The sequence below is a fragment of the Corythoichthys intestinalis genome, chromosome 9, assembly GCF_030265065.1.
Source record: "Corythoichthys intestinalis isolate RoL2023-P3 chromosome 9, ASM3026506v1, whole genome shotgun sequence".
Taxonomy (NCBI): domain Eukaryota; kingdom Metazoa; phylum Chordata; class Actinopteri; order Syngnathiformes; family Syngnathidae; genus Corythoichthys; species Corythoichthys intestinalis.
The window spans coordinates 24675305-24701727 of NC_080403.1; the positions used below are offsets into that span (position 1 = coordinate 24675305).

The following is a 26423-nucleotide window of genomic DNA, read 5'->3' on the forward strand; positions in this document are numbered from 1 at the left end:
AAACAGATATGTCATCGTGAAAGGCAATTTAAATAAAAATACAATAGAGAACAACATGCTGAATAAGTGTACAGTATGATGTTATATGATGCATGAACAATGAAATGGGAACTTGGACGGTATGTTAACGTAACATATCTATTAAGAGTTATTCAGATAACTATAGCATAAAGAACATGCTAACAAGTTTACCAAACCATCAGTTCACTCCAAAACACCAAAATATCATGTGAATTGATATAATAATGTTAATAATTTCACACATAAGACGCTCCTGAGTAGAAGTCGCACCCCCAGCCAAACTATGAAAAAACTGCGACTTATAATCCAAAAAATACGGTATACGGAGTAAATAGACTAATATGAACATATTAAATAGGCGCATTCTGTACGATATGCTATGTAGACTCAAAACCCAAAAGTATTTCATTTATTTATTTTTAACGGTGAAATTTATACTGGGGCACAGCTGATCAATACTAGGGTAAGTGTCCCAGTGAAATATGTCTGGCGACGCCCATGGTACGAGATGTGTTGTTGGAAACATGCTGTAAATGCAAAATTTCCAAGGCCATTACAATCAGCACAACAGCAAATGTAGTTTAAAGGGAACGAAAACACCTTTAACATGTCCATCCCAGTGTAAAAAACTTAATATTTGCTGGAAAAACAAAGAAACAAAAACACAGAATTCCATTTTTCTGATGTGAAAGATTGGAGAAAAAAGCAAATAACAGCCAGTATTTTTAGGAGGCGGTCGCCTGATGTAGGGGGCAGACATTTCATTAATGCCAGTATTATTTTAGCCAAACAAATGTAAGTATCCCAAATTACCTGCACTTTCTCATTAAATCATTCATTAACACCCATTATCTATGTGCAAGTCTATAGGTGGTGGGTATAACTGACATCACAAAATGGCTGCACCCATAAGATGTCATTTTTTTGGTATGTAAATATTATTTTCTCCATTGTCAGAGGTCTAATAAATTTGCAATTTGCATGCTTAAGTACTTTGCGCAAATATCTTTTATATGAATGTCACCCGGCTGCCCACACTAAGATCAGTGTTTTTTTCATTCTCTTAATGTATAGCAAAACTTCACAGACAGGTTCAACATATCTGTAGCCTTCTGCACACAATTTCAATACCCAGAATGCTTTTATCACAGACGTTGACTTGGTCTTTGGCATAATTAAAATATCTTTAAGTTGAAGGTTCCCATTGAAGTACTAGGTAGCCAATAAATGAAATTAAATACAGCGATACAAGAAGCAATACGGGTCATCAGACGACAGTCCAAGTTTTTAGTAGAAGCAATTTGAAGGGTGCATGTTATGAAATGTAAAAGTGCGAGCACAGACAAAACATTCATAGCCTCTGAAAGTGAAACAAACCTTGCAAAAGCAGTCTGTTCATTATTTAGAAATATTTAATTCCCACCTTTTTGTGGGCACAAGACAAGGACAAGGCTCAGAATCACCATGGCAACAGTGACCCCCCCCCAATAATACTAAACAAACCTCGATAATGCCAAGACATGATTAGACTAAGAGCTTTACATCGAATGATAAGAAACAGTCAATATTTCCTGGGAGAATAAGGCCTCCAATAATTTTCCTGCTTCTCCAAAAAACGTTTCATGTTTTCTGTCACATAAAAACAGGCAGCGTTATAAAGAGGAATTGGCATACAGTTCAAATGTCAGGGCTCACCCATGAAAAACTTCCATTTGAGCCTCCCCGTGCAGTCTTTAACAAACATGGAAAACCAGGTCGTCACAATGAAGTGCGTTCTCTTTCCCCTTGGCATTCTTCTTTCTAGGCGATTGATGAGTGTCAGGAGATAGGAAGACCGAAGGGATGAGCAGGGGAGAAGGGCTAGAGGCCTATAGACTGCAAGGTTTGTCTTTCATTGTTGTTGAGGTGGCCTGAGAACATGCTATAGCAAGGCTGCTGGGCAAATTGCGTCAGGAAGTCTGTCAGGTACGCCTGATTGGACAGAAGGAAAAACAGGAAACGAAGGTTGGAATCTTTACTCATTGGCTGCTATTGATGGCAGTAGACTGGAAGGGCTGGCAGCAATTATACGCTGGATGACTATCGATATTAATGGCAGTGAATTAATTTTTGCATGCAATATGGGATTTCAAAAAAAAAAAAAATCTGGTTGATATTATACCTGTAGATCAATCTGATCTAAAGGATCGTTTAAGGCATCAGGATCATCCTCGTCATCGTCGTCGTAATAGTCATCATCTGAAAAAATGCAAAACAAAACGGTGACTATAAAGGAATATTATTTCAAACTCCGCTTAAGAACAAGTAAAAAAAAATGCCAATGGAACACGATTGTCTCAAAATAATCACTTTTGAAAGGATTTCATCATATTTTAAGTATGATGAGCCATTTCTTTTTACTATAAACTACCAGTAGATACATTTTTGGCAAGATTGAATTTTTTGCAGTGCAAAGAAAACAACACAATGTCAACTTATAGTTATGCATTAACTTTTGCAATTATTCTGATTGAGTGTTAACATCAAAGACCCCCAAAAAAGTTAAGCCTTTGTCTGCTTCATTAATTCTAATTCAAAACACCTTTAGAAGGGTGTTCCTCCATACAAAGCAGAACTCACCATCAGTTCAGCGTCATTGTGGTGGTGATGAAAATTTCATTTTCTCTTGTACTACCAGTGTTGTTAGTAACACGTTACTGTAATCTGATTACTTTCTTTCAGTAACGAGCAATCTAACGCGTTCATTTTTCCAAGCCAGTAATCCGATTAAAGTTAGTTTCCTTTGTGCCTGTGCGTTACTATTTTGTTTTTTCCTCATAATGTATGTAGAATGAAGAATTCTGTAGTCATGTACGAAGAGCATTTGAATAGAAAATATTGCTCTTGAGTTTGGGAGTTATATCACATGTCACGTTTTCTCATTGTGGGAAAAATAAACAGGTCACGTGTATTACAATGTTGTTTGAGCGCTGTCTGCCACGGCGGTCAACAACATAGCCTCGCGGTTTCGTCAGAATGCTAACAGTGAAAGGCAGGATATATACAGCAAATGGGCGCCTTTGCTCACTGGAAATACAGCCATTACTTCACATTTCTGTCCTGTAAAGATGACAAAAATATCTCTGTGCGTTGCAAACTTTGCGCTGGCGGAAAAAGACTGTCGGCCGCTAAAAACTCGACATCCAATTCAACAAGGAAGCACTTGGAATTACAGCACAACGCCACAAAACTCAAAACAAAGCCTACAGGATACAAGACAGCCAGCACTTCTAGAGTTTGTAACCAACCTTTATGCACATTTTATTGCTAGTGTTTGTAACCATAGGCGGAGTTTTACTTTTGTGGGACTGGGGGCAAAGCATGGTTATGACTCTGAAACAAAAAAACGTTTGGACACATCTCATCATTTTTGCGTTTTATATATTTTCACTACTATTGTGAATCCCCTTTGAATACATCAAAACTATGAACAAACATGTGGAATGGCAAAAAACAAAAAAGTGAAATAACTGAAAACAGTTTTTATATTCTACATTCTTCAAAGTATCCACCATTGAGGTGTCGCCAAACTTTTGGCCAATACTGTATATATACATACATATGAAACTGTTCAAGCACAGTTGTTGTTGGTTGCGTTTGAAAGCTTAGGTTTACAGAAATTCCAAATATCCATATTGCCTCCACAGGTGTAGTTTTGGCTAAGCAAAGCAAAAGATCTCTAAGGTGCTAGTCACATGATCTGCTTGAAAAATGATTTTAACCCATTATGAAATATGTTGAAGGATTCTTGTTCATTTCATCAATTTTTGTTGTTTGTTTTACAGCTTTTATAGACAATATTTTAACAGCTAGGTCTTTATTTCAAAGGGGAAGTTCAGAATTTTTGACATTAGGCTTTATCTTGGAGTTAGCGGGGATTTATTTAGTCGTTGGAGTTGATTTGAACAAATTCTGTGCAGTTTGTCAGTTATTTGTTAGTTTCAGGGCTCCGGAGTGGCTAAGCTAGCGCGAGTCAATGGTGGTTGAAATCAACTCCATCGACTAATTCATCCCCCGCTAACTCAAAGATTAAGCCTTATGTGAAAAAATCAATTACATGTGATGAACTTTTTCTGTTGTCATATTTATGTTGAGGCAGCAAAAGGAGAAAAATTGGCAAAAAGTAACTGATAAGTTACTTTTAAAGTAACTTAGTTACTTTGATAATAAAGTAATCAGTAAAGTAACTAGATTACTTTTTGAGGTGTAATCAGTAATCAGTAATTAAATTACTTTATTAAGTAATCTGTGACAACACTGTGTACTACATATACAAAAAAAAAACTTGAAAAGCAGCAGGAAGCAAAGTGAGAGAGGCTGTACAAGCATGAAGAAAAACAAGAAAAACAAATATATGTTTTTAATTAAAAACCCGATTCTTTTAAAAAATGTTGATGAAGCTGAAGCGCAGTGTCGGCAATAAAATTAACTTACAATATATACTCAGATAGTAGCTTAGCCAATGCTCGTACATACAGGTATCCCAGGTGTGTGTGTACGCGTGCGTGCACGCATGTTTTTCTGTCGTAGCATTTTTTGACTGAATATTCCATCCGGGAACATTTTTAATAATACGTTGAAAATGACAGGTTTTTTTTTGTTTGTTTGTTTCCAATCATTTTCTAAAGTAATTCTAAATCAGGCTGCTTAGGACAGCTATGCTTTTGGCTAAGATCCTCGTCCATAGCATATGGTATGCCCAGTGGTGGTCGTGGCTCTGTTGTACAATTAACGCCTTTAGTGGGGCAAACTGAAACTCCGCTCACTATTTTGGCGGTGCTCTCCGGCATTTCATGGTCCACATGTTCAATCCTTAGTTCTCGCGCAGTAGTTTTTGTCGCTTTTGAAAGCTTAGGTTTGAAAAAAATTCCGTATATCCATCTTGCCTCTTCTGTCCTCAAGTTTTTTTGGTTTTTTTTGGCTAAGGAAAGCAAATGTGACTAGCACTCAAAAGTTCTAGTCACATGATCGGTTTGAAAAATCATTATAAAAAATAATTTTTTTGTTAATTTCTTTCATTTTGTTACACCTTTTGTAGACAATATTTTACCGGCAAAGTCTTAATTTTAAAGTCATGTAATGGAAACTCAATTACATGCAATGACACCCCCCCCCTTAATCTCCACGTATGGCTTTAGGCATTTCAATGAAGTTCAGTGTTTGAATAGTTCAACTTTTTACACCATTTTTTACACTTTTACTGCAAATGAATATCGGCTCCAAAAATCGGTTATCGGCCCCTCTAACTACTAATAATTGGGATCGGTCCTAAAAAACCCATATTGGTCAATCTCTAACCAATCCAAAGAGTAAATGTGAAGCCTTGGCAATATATATCGCAATGTTATTTTTTTCCAATATCATTCAGACCTAATTTAATTAACTTTTTAAGGGCTCAAAAAGTAACAAAATAATCAAGAAATACAATGGCATTACCAAAAGATACAAAAATATATATGTTTTATACTCCACAACACTCCCGAAAAAAACGGAAGTACTGTAAAAAGTACAGTACTGTAAAATTAAAACCCAAAAAATAACTTCCCCCCCCCCCCCCTGTATCGGATCAGGACTCAGTACTGCCAGATTCTCAAAATGAGGACTCTGACTTGGAACCGGGCGCAAAAATATATGATCAGGACAACCCTAATTATTACCATATTTGTTAGAGGCAATGAGGTCTGATATCAGTTGCCCTGCCAGCCCTTCTTCATCATCATCATCATCCTCCTCCTCCTCGTCGCCATCTTCCTCCTCCTCACACATGCTGCTGGAATCTGAGAGCAAACACAAAGAGCACTCCTAATTTTCATGGATTAACACATATACAGTACCACTGTGCATAAAAATGATTTGGCGAGTCCCTGACCACCGTGACTCCAGTCGGCTGCATTAGTTCTGCTGGCGTTGGCCTCCACCACGGTCGACAGCTCGTTGATTATCAGTTTAAAGATTTTCACCAGCAGAGGAATATTAGTCCAGCGCTCCGGATCTGCCATTAGCCATGATAAGCATTCAAACCGATTCACCAAGAACGAGTTCCTCCGCTTCATGTCTCAAATTGTTTTGATGTCTTACTTTTGGCTGCTTTAGAGCGGGTGCGGATGCCCTCCGCGGGGTTGTAAATTTCTTCTCCCTTCACCACGATGTCCTGGAGGCGCTTGTCGTCAGTGTTGAGGCTGTACTGCAGCAGCTTACAAAGAGCCACCGAGCTGCAGGAACACATGGCCGACATGGTAATACCAAAAATTTTCAATGAAAATATAACCTATTTTTCAGAGTACAAGATGCAACTTTTTTTTTTTCCTTTCGCTTTGAATCTGGCTTTAATAACGAAGCGGCAGGATTAGCGATCAGGCAGCATAGAATAGGACGAAAACATACTCGCAGTCATAAGGGATTCACATAAATACTGGGTTCTACACCACACATGGCTGCTTTGTGTACACTCTACCCCTCCCAATCACTTATCTGACTCCCACCCCTCCTCTTTTTTGTTGGTCATCAGGCCCACCCACATGGTCAACTTGAAATAAAACCAGCTAACGATAGCACTACCATATTCATAGTTAGTGTATGTGTTCTCACTTTTCTTCTATTTAGGGCTGCAGCTATCGATTATTTTAGTAGTCGATTAATCGATGAACTTGTTATTCGAATAACTGAGTAATCGGATAAGGAACATGAAAAATTAAAACATCCAAGCTGAGCCTCAAACATTATAAAAAAATAAAATAAGAATTTATGTACAACAAAAGAACAATTGGTTAATTCCCACAGCAAAAGTCTGCTAGCTTAAATGGTATAAAACGCTAACTTTAAAAAAAAAAAAAAAAAAATTCTCTTAACAAATGGTTCAGACACATATTCCCACAGAAAATGGCTAAATATACCTGTAAACTAAATTACGAATGCATTAGAAAACATTAGCACAAACAAAAGCTTAAGTTATGTTGGTCTTAACATGGATCAGCTGGATTCAGCCATGTGAAATGAGGCAGACAAGAGGGCAGTGTAGCCACGCAAATCAATAAAACTCAATGCAAACACTTTCAAAATAAACCATTACAACCCCACTTTAATTAAACAAATATTCGAGGCACCAAATTTAATTCGAATCTTTTTTTCCTAATCGAATACTCGAGTTAATCGATTAATCGTTGCAGCACTACTTCTATTCCCCAATAACTCATTTCTGTTCGCTGCTTTTCTATAAACGAGGCACGTTGAATGATCACAATGGGAGTATGTCACACTCCCGTGTTATATATTAAAACTGTTCAGACCAATTGAACACTCAGATTTCCATTCTCCGTGTCAATCAGCTGAACAGGACAGGCAAAAATGAATAAACAAAGCGGCTTATAAATGGATTTTTACGGGCCAACTACCTTACTTCGATTTGCTTGGCAACCCAGAGCATCATGCTGACATTAACACTTTGTATTAGAGCGTATCGTTATCTAACAACACTGCGTTTCAGAACGTAGCAGCGCACACGCTCAGACTGCATTTTTCCAACTCCCCTTTAGCTCCTTTGCTCGGCTATAGCATTCCCAAGGCTATGTTTATGCGAAGACGAGTTAGTTTTAGCTTTTGTGCCGACTTGTTGCCGAGAGAACGCACTCAGGGCCACAAAAAGAACGATTTAATGCTAACCATGTGAGGTTTGACGGATTTGTTTTGGGGGGATAGCCACAATTTGCTACGACAAGTCAGCTATGCTAGCACGCTGCTAACTAGCCAGGTGTGTTAGGTTAGGGAAAAAGGATTTTATCGCCATAATAACTGTGTCATATGTTTGGTGCCATTAGAGAAGAACAAGTTAACGCTAGTTATGAGTGGTGCGGCCAATTAAAAAAGAATGGACATTCACAGTGTGCTTGACAAAGCTCCTATGCTAGTGCTAGCGAGTAACAGGCGTAAGGCCCAAGTCCATCATCTCTTGGAGTTTATTTTTTCTTCTTTAAAACTGTAGTAACCTGGTTATCAAATTAAAGTCCCTTTTTTGGTTTCAGATTGGCTGTGAATGCACCATATGGCTGCATATGACTGAGGAGGATGCAACTTGGCGTATTGATTGATGTCAATTTGGCTGATTAATATATTTTTAATTCACACAATCTTTCTATTTAACATTTTTCAATATAAAACATTACGAATTTAAATAAGGGCATCTTTGGATGATAGGTATATTGTTTTGCTCAAAATTACTGAACCCCCACTACAATATAGTGTTATGGTATGACATTTATTTTTTAACTTATTCATAATCAAGACTTGGATAATTGACAGTTGTATTTGTCTACATTACACTTAAGTCATTATTGATCTGTTTATGAATAAAAATAAAAAAATGTCAGACTTTGTACAAAACTATACAGCAGCAGGGTTTCAATAATTTTTAACAACTGTATGTCTATTTTTTATTAAATTTGGGTGTTGGGGCAAATAGTGAGGTATGCCCTATACTACGGAATTTAATGTACAACATGTGAATTAGAATTTTCTGGCATGATTTTTCCAAAGATTTTGACTATGGAAGTTGCATTGCATCCTGACCTGACTTTCCCCTCGTACTGTCCATAGAAGAGATGTTGCCTGCTCATCCACTCAGTCATGACAAACTCCAGGGCAGGTTTGCCCGTGGGGCCTGGAAGACTGCAGAGGAAGTCCAAAAGGGGCTCCAACTGGGAGTGAACCAGGTGTGCAAACACCATAATAAGAGACTGCGCAGAGTGAGAAGAACAGAGAGAAATTATTCTAAGGGCTCTGCTGAGATTATAAATCTACCATATTAGCCATTTTTGCTTCAATACTGAATTCTTTTCATTACCTGCATGACACTCAGAGTCTCCGCTTGCTGCATCTTGCTGAGGATAGCTCGCAAAATCTGGTCCAACTGCTCGCCGAGTTGCGTCCCTGCCCGGGAGATGAGCGTGGACACCAGCCTCCCGACAAAGATGGCCGTGAACTCTGAGGTTCTTGGATCCAGCAGCAGGTTGACAACCTGCGTGACATACCACACGCCGCTGTTCCCTTGGTCATCGCGCCATTGGGCGATCTGCTCCAAGGCAACTGACACGTACGCCCGCAAACACTCGCCACCATTCTGCAAAATGGAAAAAGCCACTTTTCTTATAAAGGGTCCAAAAACTTGAAAGACTGCCTCTTCTACCTGCATGACAGTATTGTCATCAGTGCGTAAGGTGCACTGTGCCATCACGGGGAAAGCCTGGCACACCAGCATCTCGGAAAGAGGCGGCTTGGTGTTGCGCACAACTGTGGTGAGGGTGTCGATGGCCGTCTGGAACGCAGGCCACAATACAGGTCAAAAGAGTTTTTGGGAGGAATGTAGCGAGACAGTGGAAGACTGGACAGATGGAACAGCAAGATACAACTAGTCAGTGAACTGGAACACTTATCCACAGATATAATGGTGCCTGCACATTACAGCTGGGCGGTTTACCAAAGTTTTATCCTTACCGAAATGGTTCATGATGACTGACGTAATTTTGACCATGTCGGTAAATTCGGTGTTTCAATGAAACGAAAAAATGAATTCTTTTAGCCCGCTTTGACTATGTGTTTGGCTATGCTCATTCCTCTTTCAATACACCCAGTGTCCTTACGTGTCACGTCATGTGACTATCAGGAACTCAATCAAACAAGCCCATTGCTATCAACTGGTACGCTAACGCTACAAGGGAATGTGATGAGTCGGATAATAGTGAAACAGCTACAAGTAGCCAGGCCACAGGCATTTGGAGTATAGCATTAGACGATGCAAATAGTGTGGTGTTGGTGCCAAGAGAGAACTGGAAATCGGTTGTTTCTTGGATTCGAGAAGGACGACGAAACATGGAGCCCAATATGAGTTTGACAGTCCATTTCATAGACAACAAATGGGAGCTGCGCACCCTGGGTGCGGGATATAGCCTACTTCTCGGACAACCACACGGGTGAAATGACCGCTCAGGCCCTGAAACAAATGCTCTCGACGTGGGATATGAAGTCGCCACCACCGACAGCGGCGCTAACCTTGTCGAAATGGCTGAACTTTAACTTAATGAGTGGATTGGGCATAGACTGCATGTAGCCATCAGTATGGCGCGTTACTTTGTATTTCTGTTCAGCATAAAGTATAACCCAACAGTGTAGCCTATAATATGACCGTTTATTGGCCACAGCTATTTTTCTGTATGTGCTTGCTTCATTCTGTGTCATTACTGCCATCATAAAATCTTAAATGATTCATTGGGATTCGAGCAGTACAGTATATTTTAATGTGTATGTGGGGTCGGGGGGGTGCATGTGTGTGTGCGCGTATTTCAGTAAATGCTCTGGGGGAAAAAACTTTAAACCTTGAAGTAAACACTTGTGTTGAGTAATCTGAAGTTCAAGCCCCTCTTTCTGTAAATAATTTGTGTCACAATGAAATTTTTGCACAGTGGCCATAGAAATATTTACAATGTTGCACATTGTTCAAGTCATACAAGCCGTTATAAATGTTCATACTTGAATGCTTATTGTTTACAAGAATAGATATTTGTATATGCTCAATGTTTACACTGCATGTACAATTGTTAAATATGTGAAATTGAAAGCTGGTAAATAAATCAACGAGAAACGTTGCGTTTGTATTTGATGCATTGATTCAGATTTTTAAATTATATAACAGTCCGCTTAGGCAAATTTTTCATCATTTATCGTTATTGAGGTACTGTAAATCTGCTCAATTTACTGAGATAAGTACTTAAGGCCATATTGCCTAGCCCTACTGCACATCATGTATTTGGATTGGCAACAGAGTTTAATGGTGTGATAAGTACTTAAGGCCATATTGCCTAGCCCTACTGCACATCATGTATTTGGATTGGCAACAGAGTTTAATGGTGTCAGCATTTAACTCTTGAGTGCCCCCAACCCCATAAAATTACATACCGTAATTTCCGGACTACAAGCCGCTACTTTTTCCCCTATTTTGAATCCTGGGAATTGTGCAATGATACGGCCAATTTATCAAATTTTCTAACGGCCACCAGGGGCACGCGAGCATAAAATACAACAGTGAGACACATGGAATATATGTGTCGAGGAAGACCGTAGTTTGCACTATTACCGGTAATTTAACTTTGTGCTTTGTGCATGAATGAAAAGTCGCCGACCCTCATCTTTAGATATTATAGTGAGTCGCGCATTTAAAGTGGCACTCCGAGTTGAATGGGAGGCTTGGATGACCGGCAGCGAGAGATCGTTTACCAAAACTGACCGCATGCGAAGAGCACTAGTTTGCCAGTGGATCCTGACAGCGTAGAGCAGTGTGAAAAAAAATCCACGATCACCAATGGGTTTCGAAAAGCCGGTCTGCTACATGACGAAGAGGATGGCACATGCTCATGAGTGAATTTGCCTCATTATGAGAGACATTAAAAGCGACAACGAAAGACAAGGTGCGTGGCGAAGTGTATCTGAGCCTATTCATATACGACACTGAGGGTGAAGACTTCCATGGTTTCAGTGCACAGGAGGAAGATGAAGATGGCTAACAAAGACTTTTATGTTTCTAATAACCAGCCCAGTTAGTGCTGTACTGCTGTGTTGCTGCTATGTAACTGCCATGCTGCTGGCACAGTTTGGAAAGAAAAGTTAAGGTGTGTTATTAAAATTTTGAAAACTGTATTTCTTTGTAAATATCTCATGTTACTATCAGGCATGAAAATGGGTCAGGGGTTAAAAAGGTGAGAAAGGTGTGGAGGAAATATGTTCCGGCGTTCTGCCAAAATGTCCGCCGTCGGCAAAACGTCCTACATGTGGCGAATTTGACCATTTTAATTTTTCACATAAGGCTTAATATTCGAGTTAACGGGGGTTTAATTAGTTGAAGGAGTTGATTTCTACCACCTTTGACTCGCGCTAGCTTAGCCACTCCGGAGCCCTGAAACTAACAAATAACTGTCAAACTGCACAGAATTTGTTCAAATCATTTCCAACGACTAATTAAACCCCGGCTAACTCAAAGATTAAGCCTAATGTAAAAAATTCTGAACTTCCCCTTTAAAATAAAGACCATTGAATATGGCCCTTAAAATGTTGTCTATAAAAGTTTTAGAGCAATAAAACAAACAACACAAATGAATAAAATGAACAGGAATCCTTCAAAGTATTTCATAATGGGTCCAAATTATTTTTCGAACAGATCATGTGACTATAGAACCTTAGAGACAGCCGTTTGCATTGCTTAGCCAAAACTACAGCTGAGGAGGCAAGATGGATATTTAGAATTTCTTTAAACCTAAGCTTTCAAAACCCTCAACAACAACTGAGCTTGAACCGAGGATTGAGCACGAGCAGTATCAAAAAGTCCTGGCTGTCGTGTTACCTGTTGTGCTGTAATTCCAAGTGGTGCTTGAATTGGATGCTTATAGCGGTGGACAGTCTTTTTGAGCCAGCGCAAAGTTTGCAGCGCACGGAAATATTTTTGTTATCTTTACTGGACAAAAATGTGAAGTAATGGCTGTGTTTCCAGTGTGCAAATGCAGCCGTTTGTAGTATATCTCCTGCCTATTTCATTGCATCCTGGCGAGGTAGCAAGGCTATGTTGTTTTGGCCGCAAACTCCCAGCGCTCACGCATCATGGTAATACACGTGACCCTTTTTGTTCCATCCCCGATTAAAAAATGTGACATATGATGTCACTCCCATGACTACAGTATTCTTCATTCTACACACATTATGGGGCAATAACAAAATAGTAACGCACAGGCATCAAGGAAAGTAATTTTACTCAGATTACTGATTTAGAAAAATGAACGCGTTAGATTGTTCTTTACTGAAAGAAAGTAATCAGATTAGTTACGCATTACGATACCGCGTTATTGACAACACTGCTTTTATATTACCGTTAAATACACAAGCTTGACGCTACCTTAACGGGAGCTATTTTTTCACCAGACGCTCCGGCAGTGTTCAACGCAAGCTGCAACGAACGGCAGTAACTTTGTCATACCACAAAATATGAAAACGAAAACCATTACTCACTAAATTCAATATGCTGGCAAATGCATTCATCTAAAAACAATTGGGAGTGATACTTTACCTCCTCCAGCGAATGTGAATTTGTGCTTAGTACAAGATCATCTGTCGCAATTAGCGATCTTTGACGCTTTTTTTTTTCCTCCCCGCATACAAACTTGTTTCTCTCTCAGCGGCTGTGATTAACCTCAATGAAGTTGCTGTCCTAGCTAAGCCTTGCCTATCATTCGTCTTTGTAAGTTATTAGTAACTTTGTGTATTGAATTTGAAAGGAAAATGTGTGTTTTGTTTTTGACGAACTTTTTCATGAAGCTAAACTGTTGAAGCTACTCACATGTGGAAAAATACGAGTGTACAACGTTTTAAATGTATTCATTTGGTATATTTCAGTTACCACGATTTGAGAGATCAATAAATTGAAGAATTTACGCCTTGCGATTGGAGTGCTTGTTTTTGGGTTTGCTGGAATAGCGTCACTGACACACGCAGCATCAAACAGGGGAAGGGGTAAGCGCTGCCGCGCCAAGCTAATTCTGGCTGCATTTTCGACACATGAAAAATAACGAATACGTACTACTGTATGACGGAAAATTTTAGTGGTTTTGTAACCGCGACGTTTTCATAGCATGGTAATCCGTGAAGGTAACTGGCACATGCCTACAAACGACCCCCCCCCCCCTTAAAAAAATGTTTCTCCTCGGATCTACACGATTCACGTAGGTCATCCTTTTTGACTTCAAAACGGCGAATTTCGCCGAAAGGTGAGAGATTTTCATGCCTGTACTATGTGGGCACACACAGCTTATAGACAAGCTTATGTAGGTACAAAATGGTTCTTCCTTTAAAAATGTACTGGGTGAGGTTTGTAATCAGGGGCGCCCATAAGTCCAGAAATTACTGGTGTATTCCAGGGGGAAAAAAACAAATTCTCTCATATTTTGCTGTTACTCTCATAAAATGGGGGTTTTCTTACTCAAAAGACATATTTAAGTTTAAAAATTAAAGACTTTTTACCTCTGCTAGTAGGTGAAACCCACAGAAGGCAGAGTTTATGTATTCGGTTCTGTATGTATGTCTGTCTGTGTTCAAGATAACCCAAGGTCGAATAAAGAGATTATTGTCAAATTTGCAGGGTATGTTTGTAATAGGAAACGAAAGAAGTGATTAAATTATAGTGTGATGAGGTCAAAGCTCACAGAGTTCTTACAAGGAATTCCTTTAAAACTCAAGAACATGTGAAGATATCATTATGAAACTTGCAGGACATGTTTAATATGGAATGGAAGAAGTTATTAAATTTTGAGTTAATGATGCTTCGAATTTGGCTGCTTTGGAAGAGCTACTTTCTGGTTTTCCCCTCAAATTATGATAAGTCTTGTAAAATGAAGGAATTTCTTTCCCCCTTCCACTATAAAAGTAAGACTTGATTCCTGTAAAAAAAAAAAAAAAATGCTTTTAATCTTTCCGTCCTTTTGGTTCGCCCAAGAATAGAAATTTAAGAGAATGCATTTTTTATTAGCATCATGGTATCTCTTTGTTCACTTACAGCACATAGTCCAGTCGGGATTTTGTCAGCAGGGGCCTGCATAATGCTGACAAGTGTGGGAATGAGCCGTATCTGCATGGGTCCCTGACAGCCTTCAATCTGGGACAGTTCTTTGAAGATGCCCTGAGCCAGGGACGCCACGACAGGGTCTGAGGAGAGCAAAACCGAATGCATTGTACACGCATCAGCATTTTCAACTCCCCCCCTTAGTCAGAGTAGCCGTACCGTTGCTGTATTTGAGGAATACAGCGATAGTAAGAGGGCAGATCTTGTTCTCCGCACTGGTGGTGAAGGCCGGGTCAAAAGTGCACACGATGCACAGCGTTTCCATGACCAGCGCCAGTACCTCTGAGTTGAATTGTGTCGCCAGCTGGACAAGCCCCTCCAGGATGCTGGGCAGGTAGGGCTGGAGGATGTGCGTGTTGTCAGACAGCTTTAACTGGTCACAATACCTTGAGTAGAAATCATATACATTCCTTAAAAACATTTTTTGGTTATGATAGTTCGATGCTTTAAGTGTCAGATTTTTTTTCTGATTAAGTTCTGATTATTCAAGTGCAACTGTGCTTTACTGTAACTGTTAAAGTAAGTCAATCACTACTAGCTGTTTATAGCATTTTGACAGAAGCAAGAGCAGATGTTTCTGAATATCTATGTAATTTTGAGAAATTACAAAGTTAACTAGGCCTGCAAGCAGGACTGAACGGGCCCTCGCAGTTTGGCGCAACTCAGGCAAACACCGCGAAAAGCAGGGGAATACAGTGAAAACATTTTTCACTGTATTACCTCGTTTTTATTCCCCCGCTTTTCGCAGTTTTCACATTTACGAAAACCACGAAAAACGAGGGAATACAGCGGGATTTCCCCCCCACTGTATTCCCCTGCTTTTCCGCTGCGAAAAATAGGGAAAACAGCGAAAGAAAAAAAATTTTTTTGCACCCCGCCCAGGTCAGGCCCGTGAATAAAAACTCACCATTTTGATAACTTAAGATCTCATGAACAGTCTCACCTATTTTGAGGAGGATCCAACCAACTCCCTAGACACGGATAAAAATTTCACATTCAATCCAAATTACCCAATTTCCTGTTGAGTTTGGAATATGGGTGCAAGAGACTTTTTGGAGCAGTTTTGTACATCGTATCGACTCCCTAAATTTTATCAGTCCACGTTGAAATAACCTAATAAAAGAGGCTTTTTTGAAAAATTCAAGAGGATAGGATATGAGCCTCAAAATTTTACAAAATCTGCTTTGGATATCGGCAATCGGCTGAATTTTTTTTTTTTAGATATCCGTATCGGCATTTGAAAATCCCATATCAGTCGACCTCTACTTAATGTAAAATAAAACACAACTTTAAAACATAAATGAAAGACTATTTAAAATTAAGAGGTTCAAAAAAGAGAATTTGGACAATTTTTAGGTTAACATTGTCGCTTAACAATTAATCTACTTCAAGATTGTTGTCTTTAATGTGATAATTGAGTTATCGTGTAGCTGCCCTACTTCTAAAAAATGAATACACAATACTCGGCAATGGCAGGTACCTAATACGTTAAAGCTGGATTCAAATTGCATGCTCAAATCCATGATTCAATACCTACTGTAGATTCAAAAATCTTTTTCCAGTCATACTATTTCATCTCCACACTCACCCCCAGATGGCCCTGACCGAAGATACCCGCACTGAAGGCGGCTGGCTGTCATGAAGGCCGCTCACGGTGGCCTGCAGGAACTGCTGTATAAGCGCCGGTGACATGGCTGCGGTGAAGCGACTGGCCGCCCACAGAGCGCGACCGAGGAGGAACGGCGACACTGCTGCGCAAGGTGAGAAAGCAGACATGTCAATGTTTTTCTTCTCATTTATAACTGTTTTTGTAAGTAAGGCATTCAGTTTCAATCTCACCTGCCAGGTTGAGGTCAGCCAAGACCACGCCGGCTAAAAAGCCATGCATGTCAAACTGAATGCGTCCGTTTTTTACGTTCTCAGTGATGATGCTTTTGACTGAACCGAGTGCCAACATGCAAGCTTCATGGATCTTCCACCTGGTCGAGAAAAAAAATGTTCAAAATTATAATAATAATAAATAAATAAATAAATAAAAACAAACAAAAAAACAAGATACTAACCAATGCTGATTGCCACTGTTTTTGGCTTGCTCTGCCTCCTGGAGGTGTCTGGTGGCTGCCGCCGCCAACGCTACCGCGCTTTCATTCTGGAACTCGGCAGCAACCGCCTAATACACAAGAGTTTAAATGCACTAACTCTGTTGTTGTCAAATGCAAGGTTTTATCTCACCAGCAGTAGGTCCTGTGCAGAAATCCTAACAGTATAGGACAGTGTGTCATCATCCTCATCCTCCACAAACTGGTGAGGGTTGGCTGACCACACTTTGATCTGCGTGAAAACAGCGGTCAGCCCATTTTGACGATGACATCACACGTTACGGCTCACCTGATCCTCCGTCATCTGCATGTAGAGGATGATGTAATAAATGAGTTCAGGTAGCGCCTTCTTCACCGTGCTTTTGAATTTTTTCTTCTCCATCAGCGTGTGTACAAAATCGAAGATGCTGAAGACGAGATTCTCAAAGCCCAGGACTTCACCTGAAACAGTGGACGATGGGAAGGCACGTTATGGTATGAACTTTTTTAATCCCACAATGAGGGAACTAATTTTTCAGTTAACAACCTGCCCAAAAAATATAGACAGTTGGTGCCCCAGTTCCTTAGGAAGAAAAGGGAAAACAAGAGGATAAGGATAAGGGAAAATAAAACATTGCTCCCACAATGGATAGCAATAGTCGGCACCATGATTCCCTAAGAGGAAAGGGGAAAACAAGAAGGTGGATGAGGGGGAAAAAAAACTCCCAGTAAGGAAAAAAAAAAACCTCAGTACACAAGCGCAACATATTACATCAGAATTCCAAAGACCAGCGCACTTGGGAGCGGGCGTTGATGGATTATATGTTTTGATGTCATGTTCTTACCATCAGAGTCGACTGGATTGTCCACTTCCTCTGTGTAGTTTACCTCCGTTCTGACGTAAGTGCGCATGACGGTTAAGGGATTTGCACCTCAATGAACTTTTCAAAGCCCTCTATTTACATTTGTTAGTTTGTTACATCTTAAGGAAAAAGTAGCTTTGAAGTAAGGCTGGGATAACCCCCCCGCCACCCAAAAAAAACCCAACAACAATTTAACCTTACAACCTCTATTTATTTTTATATTTTTTACTTATTATTTTTTTAAACTAGTAGTTTTAAAGAATCTGCAATGATCAATAAATAAAAAAAGACTAGTTTGGCAGTGCGGCATTTCACAGGGTAATAGTAGTGTTGCAGCTTTGTTGATAAAACTTGTTTTTGGCAGCGTACAGACCAGATGCCCATAACAACGATAAACGTTCAATCCATTTAAATTGTGTGTCCTGGCTGTGAATGCTCATGTTTCAGTGCCACTGACAGTGCTAGAGGTCTAATCCTTTTTGACTGGGAGAGCAATGCAGACAATGAGTTAAGTGTTTATATTACCCTACTTTCTGGACTATAAGGCGCACCTAACTATAAGCCGCCACCCACCAAATTTGACACAAAAAAGGCATTTGTTCATAGATAAGCTGCACTGGACTATAAGTCGCAGCTGTGCTCACTGTATTATGGGATATTTACATCAAAAGATATTAACCGGAAACACTTTTTGACAGCGGCATCATAAGACTATCATAAAATCAAATGAATCATTATGAAGCTTTGAACCAATTGGCTGCAAAGCTTCATTAATTCAAGAAGCGTCATTTTGCCATCACTTCCCGCATGGGGGAGACAGTGATCCTCTGCTGCCACCTGCTGTCAACACTGTTGTCATCCAACATGCCTCCTAGCATGCATTGCAGCTCTACAGATGTAAATAACATTCAAAATTCATGTTCTGTGCTAATAATTTTTTCAGTTACTGTTCCAGTTGTTTCATTATTTGCTAGTTAGCTACTTTATTTGACTGTGGCGCTATAATACTGTCATAAGACCATCGTAATTATGACATGACACTGCCATGAGCATTAATGAATGCTTATGAGAGATGTCAAATTATCTCACTTTTGACTGCATGTAAAAGATCCGAGCTGGACAGAGTTGGTGATATAATTTGCCGGATGACATTTAGTGACATCTGTCATAAGCATTCATTGATGCTCATAATAGTGTCATGTCATAATTATGGCTGTCTTCTGGCAGTCTTATGACGCCGTTGTCAAATAAAGTGTTGGCTATTAACCCAAATAAATCAACATATAAGCCGCACTGGACTATAAGCCGTAGGATTCAAAATGAGGGAAAAAAGTAGCGGCCTATAGTCCGAAAATTACGGTACTTATCTCTGTCTGAAGAACTTGTAAGTGAATATTTATTGTTTTATAGTTGCAATGCAATGCTAGTTTTCATTACTGTACCACTGGTGTCTTTCATAGTATATTAGCATTAAGCTAACAGGTTTTGTGAACAAAAGAATACAAAGCGTGTTTTGCATTTTAATGCTGTTTGTGTAATTTTCTTTGTTATGTGTGTACTATTACAGATGACCTTCAATCAAAAGGGATCATTTGTGTGGCAGCAGAGAAGTCTTAGAAAATAAGAGTTTTATGACAGTTTTAGACCTAACAAGCAACGTATTTACAGAGGTGGGTAGAGTAGCCAAAAATGTTCCTCAAGTAAAGGTAGCTTTACTTCAAAATAATATTACTCAAGTAAGAATAAAGGTAGTCTTCTAAAAGATGTACTCAAGTACAAGTAAAAAAGTATCCAGTGAAAAGAATACTGAGGTGATGAGGAACATTTTGAGTAACTGGTTATTTTTGTTTGATTTTTTTTTTTTTTTAAACAATGGTATTTTTTTCTCTCAGCACAAAATTATCAATATGAATTGTTGTTATAATGATACTGTACAATAACCCATTACATAACCACCATACGCCAAAGAATAAAAAAAAAAAATAAAAAAAAACATTAAAGAGAAAAAAAAAGAAGAAAAAAAAAAAACAGTAATGCAGCATTATTCGTCCAAAGAGCATGAGTGCCATCCCCTCTAGTGGAGAAAATAGTTCATAGCTAGAACAGTGAATACTGGAGTTCCTTCATAGTTACTATTATGAAATCAAAAGGATCATTTCTCCGGTTTTCCATGGTCAATCGGTGCCAAATAAAAACTGGGAGAGAGTTTTAAGTCTGCGCTTTCGATTCATGTTTATGGCAGCGGTCTATGTCAAATAATTCATTTGTTACCGTGCTTTAAAGACGCGTGATTAAACAGGCTTTTGTGTTCATAGAACGGCAAGATTGCGTCTGATTGGTGTAATGGAGTCATGTGATTATTGTTGCAACCTCTCATTGGTGATACTGGTAGCGCTACTCTTGGCAATAGCATCGCTAGCAAAAAAAAAAAAAAAAAACTAATATGTAGACTAAAGAAGAAAAATGTAATGACTATTGTGTAGCCCATAGTAGGAGTAAGCGTAGAGTAAGAGTAGCGTTTTTTCTTCACAAATCTGATCAAGTAAAAGTAAATAGTATGGCTTCTCTTAGAAGTACATTTTTCCCAAAAAGTTACTCACGTAAATGTAACGGGGTACATGTAACGCGTTACTACCCACCTCTGCCCATTTAGTCTGATATCTGTTAAATGTGTGCAGAGTTGTCTTGGCAAAAGGATATAAAGCTGCACTTTCAGTCAGTGTGTTCCAAACGATGGGCAGAATCTGCTGCATGGAAGAAACCATAGGTTTGGGGAAGTTCTGAACCAATGCTGTTATCGCCTGCAAGGAGATGAAATACATAGCCGTGTCAACCTTGCAATTTACGTACAAGCAGTTTATAGGAGGTCCTAAGTTTGAGATTGATGATTCTCACACCGTCACACTTCTTATTTCATTTGTAACGGCATTACTATTTATTTTCACCTTAAGGACCTCCATCTTCAGGCCGCTGTCAGACGAGGGTCCGTCGGGCATTTGTAGTGCCTGCACAAACGCTTCTGTAAACTGCTGCACGACTGGGAAAATCAAGGCTTTGGCTGCACCCTGAAAGCACACAAGAACTACAGTTAGAAATAATGGAATCATTTTATATACTGTATGTAATAAATTTAAACTGCGTCCTGACCTTTTCAAGTTCCTCAATAGCACAGATGAGGTTGGCACAGGTGGTGAAGATCTCCACAGCTCTTGAACGGGTACGGATGCTGTACACCTGCCGCGGTAAGAAACACCAAGGCAAATTCAAACAAAGGGTTACCGTATTAACCCTTTTAGGGACAGTGGCCAATACAGTGGCCATCTATTCTAGTTATTATTAGCTGAACTCATTCCCTGCCAGCCCAGGTCAGAGTGTATTTGTTGTGGTAGTTTGTAAATGAGGGAAATTAATATTGAAAACACCTGTTGACGGCAATAGACGTCCAATCCATTTCAACTGAGAGTTAAAATTGGACGTCTATTGCTGCCAATGGAAATCAAAGAATTAAGCTATGTGAGATCACAAAACAAACAACAATAATACATAAAATTACCAGAGCAAAATACACACGACTTATTTCAATGTATGTCTTTACGGTTTTTAAAAAAAAAAAATTATATTTGTTTTCTGTGATTTTGATATTTATTACTATTTTAAAAAAACAGATTTCCCTCCAAATTGGAGTCTTTAATTTTTTCAAAATTATTTAGATATATTTTTTATTCCCTGTCTCAAAATGCGGGCAACACTAATACTACTATTGGATGTCAATGGAGGCTGCAAGTTTGAGACGCCTATTTTAAATCAACGTAATCAAAACATCGAAAGAAAAAAAAATACTAACCATAATTCGTGCATGAAAGGGTTAAATTTAAAGGAGAAACAATGCCGTTAGCGCGGTTACCTCAGCCATGGTGAAGATCTTGTACATTTCAGGTAAGATGACGGGAGCCACTAGCGGCATTTGGGTGTCCGTCACTTCTCGAGTGAATTCTGGAGGGGCACAATGACGTAAATGCTCCCAAATTATTTTGTTTTTGCCAGGTGATGGCATGTTCGTGTACCTGTGAGGACCCTCATGGCCCCGTGTACGGCGCTGACGTCACCGCTGACCAACATTTCCATCAGGAGGGTAAAGAGCTGCGGCCAGGCCTCGGGCCAGTCCCAGTGAGCGATGGCGGACACGGCGTAGGCCACACTGGAACGCACCTTGCTGATGGACTCGCGCAGACCACTAGGCAGCAAGCTCCGAATGGCGGCTTTGGCCTGGAAAGAACGTGGACTTAAGAGGGCGCACGGTTTTTAATGCAGTTAAGCAGAGGTCCTGCTCTAGCCTGTACCTGCTCAGTGGTTTCGGGGGGTCGGAACTTCTCTGAGTGGGAACACCAATGAGTTTCTACATACTGCTTAAGAATGACTGACGCTAACTGGGCACAGGGCAAAGATTTTGCGGTCAGTAGCAAACATGAACACTATAGCTTCTGATTAGTAAGACTTTTTGGATCTTGATAGCGTGCATACATTCACGATAACTCACCTGGCGGATGGCAAGTGCTCCTTGTGGGTCGACTGTGAGTTCTGCAAGGTGGACACCAAACTCTATACAAAGGATATATAGAAAAATATTCATTTGAAAGATATTTTGTAATTGCTATAAGTGCTAATTCTTGGTCTGGTTGATAACTGTTAACCATGCCCGCATCACTGAAAAAAAAAGATTTAAAATCAGCTAAAAAAAAAAAAAAAACATTCCTATTTACAGATATTTTGAATAATAATACGGCAAATATATCACACAAAAAGTTTAGAAAAAATAAAATTTCCATCAAGCTATAAATCTATATTTTTCAATGACAATATTATGCAAAAATAAGATAAAGTACATGATCTTATTTTTCATAATTATGGATATGTCAATTGACAATATGATAAAAAATGTCAAAATATGAAATCTAGTACTGTGTCATTTTATGTTATACAATTTGCAACTGTCACAATGCATTGCAGGCTTTGCAGCATACATAAAATGCATTGTTTTATTTAGAATTTTTAATTTTCATAACTACTTTTCAATATTTTGCAACAATAAAACGAAAATGTCCTATATTTAAAAATGTGTTATTATTTTACATTTCGGAACTGCCACAATAACTGAATTTAAAAAACACTTTAAAAGTGTATTTTTTAAGACAATAGATTTGATATAGAAACACTACATAGAGCATCAAATCTAAATCGTGCAATATACTGTAAAAATGATGTCGAAAAAAATGTTGATAGACATTTATCTTATTATAGAAAAATGACTATAATAAAAAGATTAATCATTTTAGACATTTTTATTTTTCAATAGAAATACATTAACAAAAAAAAAAAAAAAAAAAAAAGAAGCCGAAAAAATTAAAAAAAAAAAAAAAAAAAAAAACGAGTGGGATGTAATTAGTGTGTTTGCATTTTATAGTGTTGTAAGATGTCATTTTCGGTAATTATTAAAAGAACATCTGCGTGATGAAACTCGATTTCAACGCCACGTGCCCACGTCAGACGAAAACTATTTCTGTTTTTGATGGACGAGATTCCGCCATACAGTCACACAGTACACCAGTTATTAAACAGTTTAAGGATCCAGAATGAAAACGGCAGCTTTCCAACCAAAGTGATATGAGGCTGGGGTGGACAATGTTCCTGCTGACAAATGGGGGGCCTGCCTAGAGGGTTAGCTGTACAAACGAACGTGACAGTCACAGACAATGGATACATGCGAAATGCTCTCAACTGCTGTTACTGTAACTCTCATTTCAGGTAACAATTGTTTTGTTGAGGCTGCTGTTTTGGCAATATATCTCTGATTCATTGGCGTAAGGAGATTTCGAATGCAATTAATTGTCAAAAATATCGCAGTATCAATACCGACCATGTTGTATCCGGGTACGAAATTTGATTGCAAAAGAATTGATAATCAGTAGGCCTGAACAATATATCGTTTGCACATCTGCATCGCAATGTCACATCCGCAATACTACCACCGCAGGACGTGCAATTCTTAACCTGGAATAAATGGTATTATATGAATACAATGTAGTGATAGTGAGTCAACCAAAGCCTTCCCAAACAGATCTATTCAAGTCATCTGGTGAAAATTATTCTAGTTTTAATATCGGAATATATTGCACCCCCCGCCAAAAAAAAGTCACCATGTCATTTTCTCCCCCAATATCGTTCAACCTTAATAATCAGGTTTTTTTTTGGTACGACCACAGGTCACCAAAAATTTGTTGTTATAGGGTAAGTTGGAGTTTCTACTACTCTTGACAGTATTGAAGGATATTTTTGCAGTTTCCGTTTCCTCATTGGCTCCCTTGACATGGCGAGATTTGAAGTGGGAGGGTTTTCAGCGAATCAACGGGTTCAAATGGAGTGGGCGTCGACTAATGATACATTCGTTAGAAGAAGTTTCATTTATTTTTAAGAGCCAGATGATAGGATGTCTCCCATTGTCAATGGGACTAAAAGAGTTGATTAAAAAAATCACATTTAAATTTTGTATCGATAAGGGTGTAACGATACATGTATTTGTATTGAACCGTTTCGGTACGGGGTGCTCGGTTCGGAACGGAGTCGTACCGAATGAGTTTCTGATGTAATGTAACCCTTACTTTTCCAGGCTGTGAGTCGATCGGGTTACAGTTTCTTTGTGTAGATTATATTTACTCCGTCTTCTCTACTATAATGAGGACCAACACGGTAGGACAGTATATAACCCAGAAATGTCAACGGCGCGACAACGTGGCCACTGAGAGAACGCAGTGAAACGCGGACCTTAAAGTCAGTCAGCCATTGCACACCAGTCGCAGTGCGGCCGCGTGTTAGACGCGTCCCAGAACGGCAGAGTTTATTATTTGACGCGAGACGCAGCCCTCCTGCGTCAATACTACGAGCTAGGATCGGGCAGACCGGAAGTCACTCGTGTAAAAATACGCTGGATCCGGTCGATTTTCAAACTAATATGCAATCGTAACCCACTTTTTGAATCCATCATATCTCTTGAGTGGTAGATCGGGGCACAGTTGACTTGTCTTTGTTGATTTACTGCTGTCTTCTCTGCTACAATAATAACCAACACGGCCCCGTGTTCAATACAAAATCCTCCTACCACAACAAAACAAGTAGGAACTAATATTCACATAGGAGCTAAAGCTATACAACACAAAATATGCAATATAAATGAGTGCTACATCACATTTGTAAAATATAAACACATAATAAAATACTAGCCCATTTAAATAAAATAAATTGAAATGAGCTAAAACACCTGTAATTAAATAATAAGAATAATACACAGATCCTGCTTACACAATTAAAATTAATTTTTGTGTGGCGCTTTAACTTGAGAAAATCCATCAATAAAGCCTTTGAAAACCGTTCATTAGAAAAAAAAAATGATTCATTGAGGCATTTCATTTGTAAAGTACATGTTAAAATCTTTGTCATTGGGATTGCTTTTCTCTTTAGCACAGGACTTTTTTCTTCTTTCTTTCAGAAAGAAAGCTGACCAATACGCGGGGTCTGAAAGGCAAATTGTTGTTGGATTATTATCTTTAAATACCAGCTACTTTTTGAGCAGAATTCTAGCTTTGTATAGGCTAATGTTCCTACTGTTGAAAGCACACAAGTGTGTAATAAACAACTTGCACATTTATATTTTGCATTTTATTTTCTTACTGTACCAAAAATGAACCAAACTGTGACCTCAAAACCGAGGTACGTACCGAACTGAGATTTTTGTGTACCGTTACACCCCTAGTAATTGAGTATTTCAACTTCAAAAAACAAATTTGGGTTTAAGGGTTTGTCGATTAGTGTCAACTGACATAACTTGAGCATCTGCCACCTGTATGTCCGTATTTACCATTGACCCCAACCCAATTGAGATTTTTCACGGGGAAACAGTCAAAGCCGAATGAGTGACAGTAAGTGGTTTCCATGGCAACCGAGGCATAAAATAAATGGCACTTTTGGGTGGGATTGGCACTTACAGGACCTGTTGCAAATTGAGAAGTAGAAATTGGCCAATTTGAGCTAATGAGCTAACAGGGAAAAGTGTGTCCCTCTGAACTAAAATCAGACTTGAAGCTTGAAACTCAGCCAACAGAGACGAGGCTAGTTTCGGCTAATATGTTAGCCGAAGAGAGAGACAGCTCGTCCGCATGGCGCGAGGTGGTGCCCCCCCCTCAGTCCTTCCTTCCTTGTAGTCTTCACTCCCAACGACCACACACAGGGGCCTCGTTCGGCACAAACTCCTCCGACCGGCCGCTACTTACCTTCTGTCACTTCCAGCACTTTAATCTGCTCCTCAGCGGCGGTGCGCACTTCTTGAACCGGAGACAGGATGGCCGTCAGGGTCTCCATGAGAGCCTCTTTTAGCCCCTGCTGGACCGGGCCGGCCACCGAACCCGACCGAACAGCGCTCATGCCTGCTATATATAGTGTCGTTTTGGTTCTTCTCCTCTGTACGGTTACTGCCACCAGCACAACGGAGCGGGGTGGGTCGACGGTCCACCGGTAGCTGGCTGCCGGAGGACGTTCAGGGACCTCGGCCACGAAACGCTAAGCGCGCCAATGCATGGAAAAGCCGGAGGTGGAGGAAAAGACTTTCTCTTCTTCTACTGTTGTTTTGATGCTTTGACAATCGACTTGAAGTGTGAAATACTGCCACCTATCGATCACAAGCGGGGATTATCTGGAAATACGTGCCTTGTTGAACTGCACCGCTGC

The 26423-nt window shown here is 39.4% G+C and overlaps 1 protein-coding gene and 1 long non-coding RNA gene across 2 annotated transcripts; one reads left to right on the plus strand and one right to left on the minus strand.

Moving 5' to 3' along the window:
- Window positions 1-132: 132 nt before the first annotated feature.
- ipo9 (importin 9) lies at window positions 133-26304 on the minus strand. Its single transcript, XM_057846687.1, has 24 exons — window positions 25970-26304; window positions 22186-22247; window positions 21989-22075; window positions 21713-21914; window positions 21553-21641; window positions 20796-20882; window positions 20594-20713; window positions 20349-20449; window positions 17631-17689; window positions 17096-17247; window positions 16940-17038; window positions 16771-16877; window positions 16547-16686; window positions 16296-16458; window positions 14867-15093; window positions 14642-14790; window positions 9239-9367; window positions 8897-9172; window positions 8623-8789; window positions 6139-6272; window positions 5930-6052; window positions 5718-5837; window positions 2183-2259; window positions 133-1992 (listed from the first exon to the last, which is right to left on the minus strand). Exons 1-24 carry the CDS (start codon window positions 26118-26120, stop codon window positions 1882-1884), a joined length of 3132 nt encoding a protein of 1043 aa, XP_057702670.1. The 5' UTR covers window positions 26121-26304; the 3' UTR covers window positions 133-1881.
- LOC130922138 (uncharacterized) lies at window positions 17594-22557 on the plus strand. The gene is made up of 4 exons (XR_009064460.1): window positions 17594-17685; window positions 19216-19318; window positions 20600-20890; window positions 21693-22557. It is a non-coding gene; the product is annotated as an uncharacterized LOC130922138 (long non-coding RNA).
- Window positions 26305-26423: the final 119 nt, after the last annotated feature.

Bases quoted from the DNA above. Each gene is read 5' to 3' on its own strand.
- ipo9 (XM_057846687.1), bottom strand. From the start codon at position 26,120: ATGAGCGCTGTTCGGTCGGGTTCGGTGGCCGGCCCGGTCCAGCAGGGG. The intron at 16,687-16,770 runs GTTAGTATCTTG...TTTCTCGACCAG, and splicing joins AACAGTGGCAATCAGCATTG to GTGGAAGATCCATGAAGCTT. The intron at 15,094-16,295 runs GTGAGTGTGGAG...TTTCTACTCAAG, and splicing joins TCGGTCAGGGCCATCTGGGG to GTATTGTGACCAGTTAAAGC.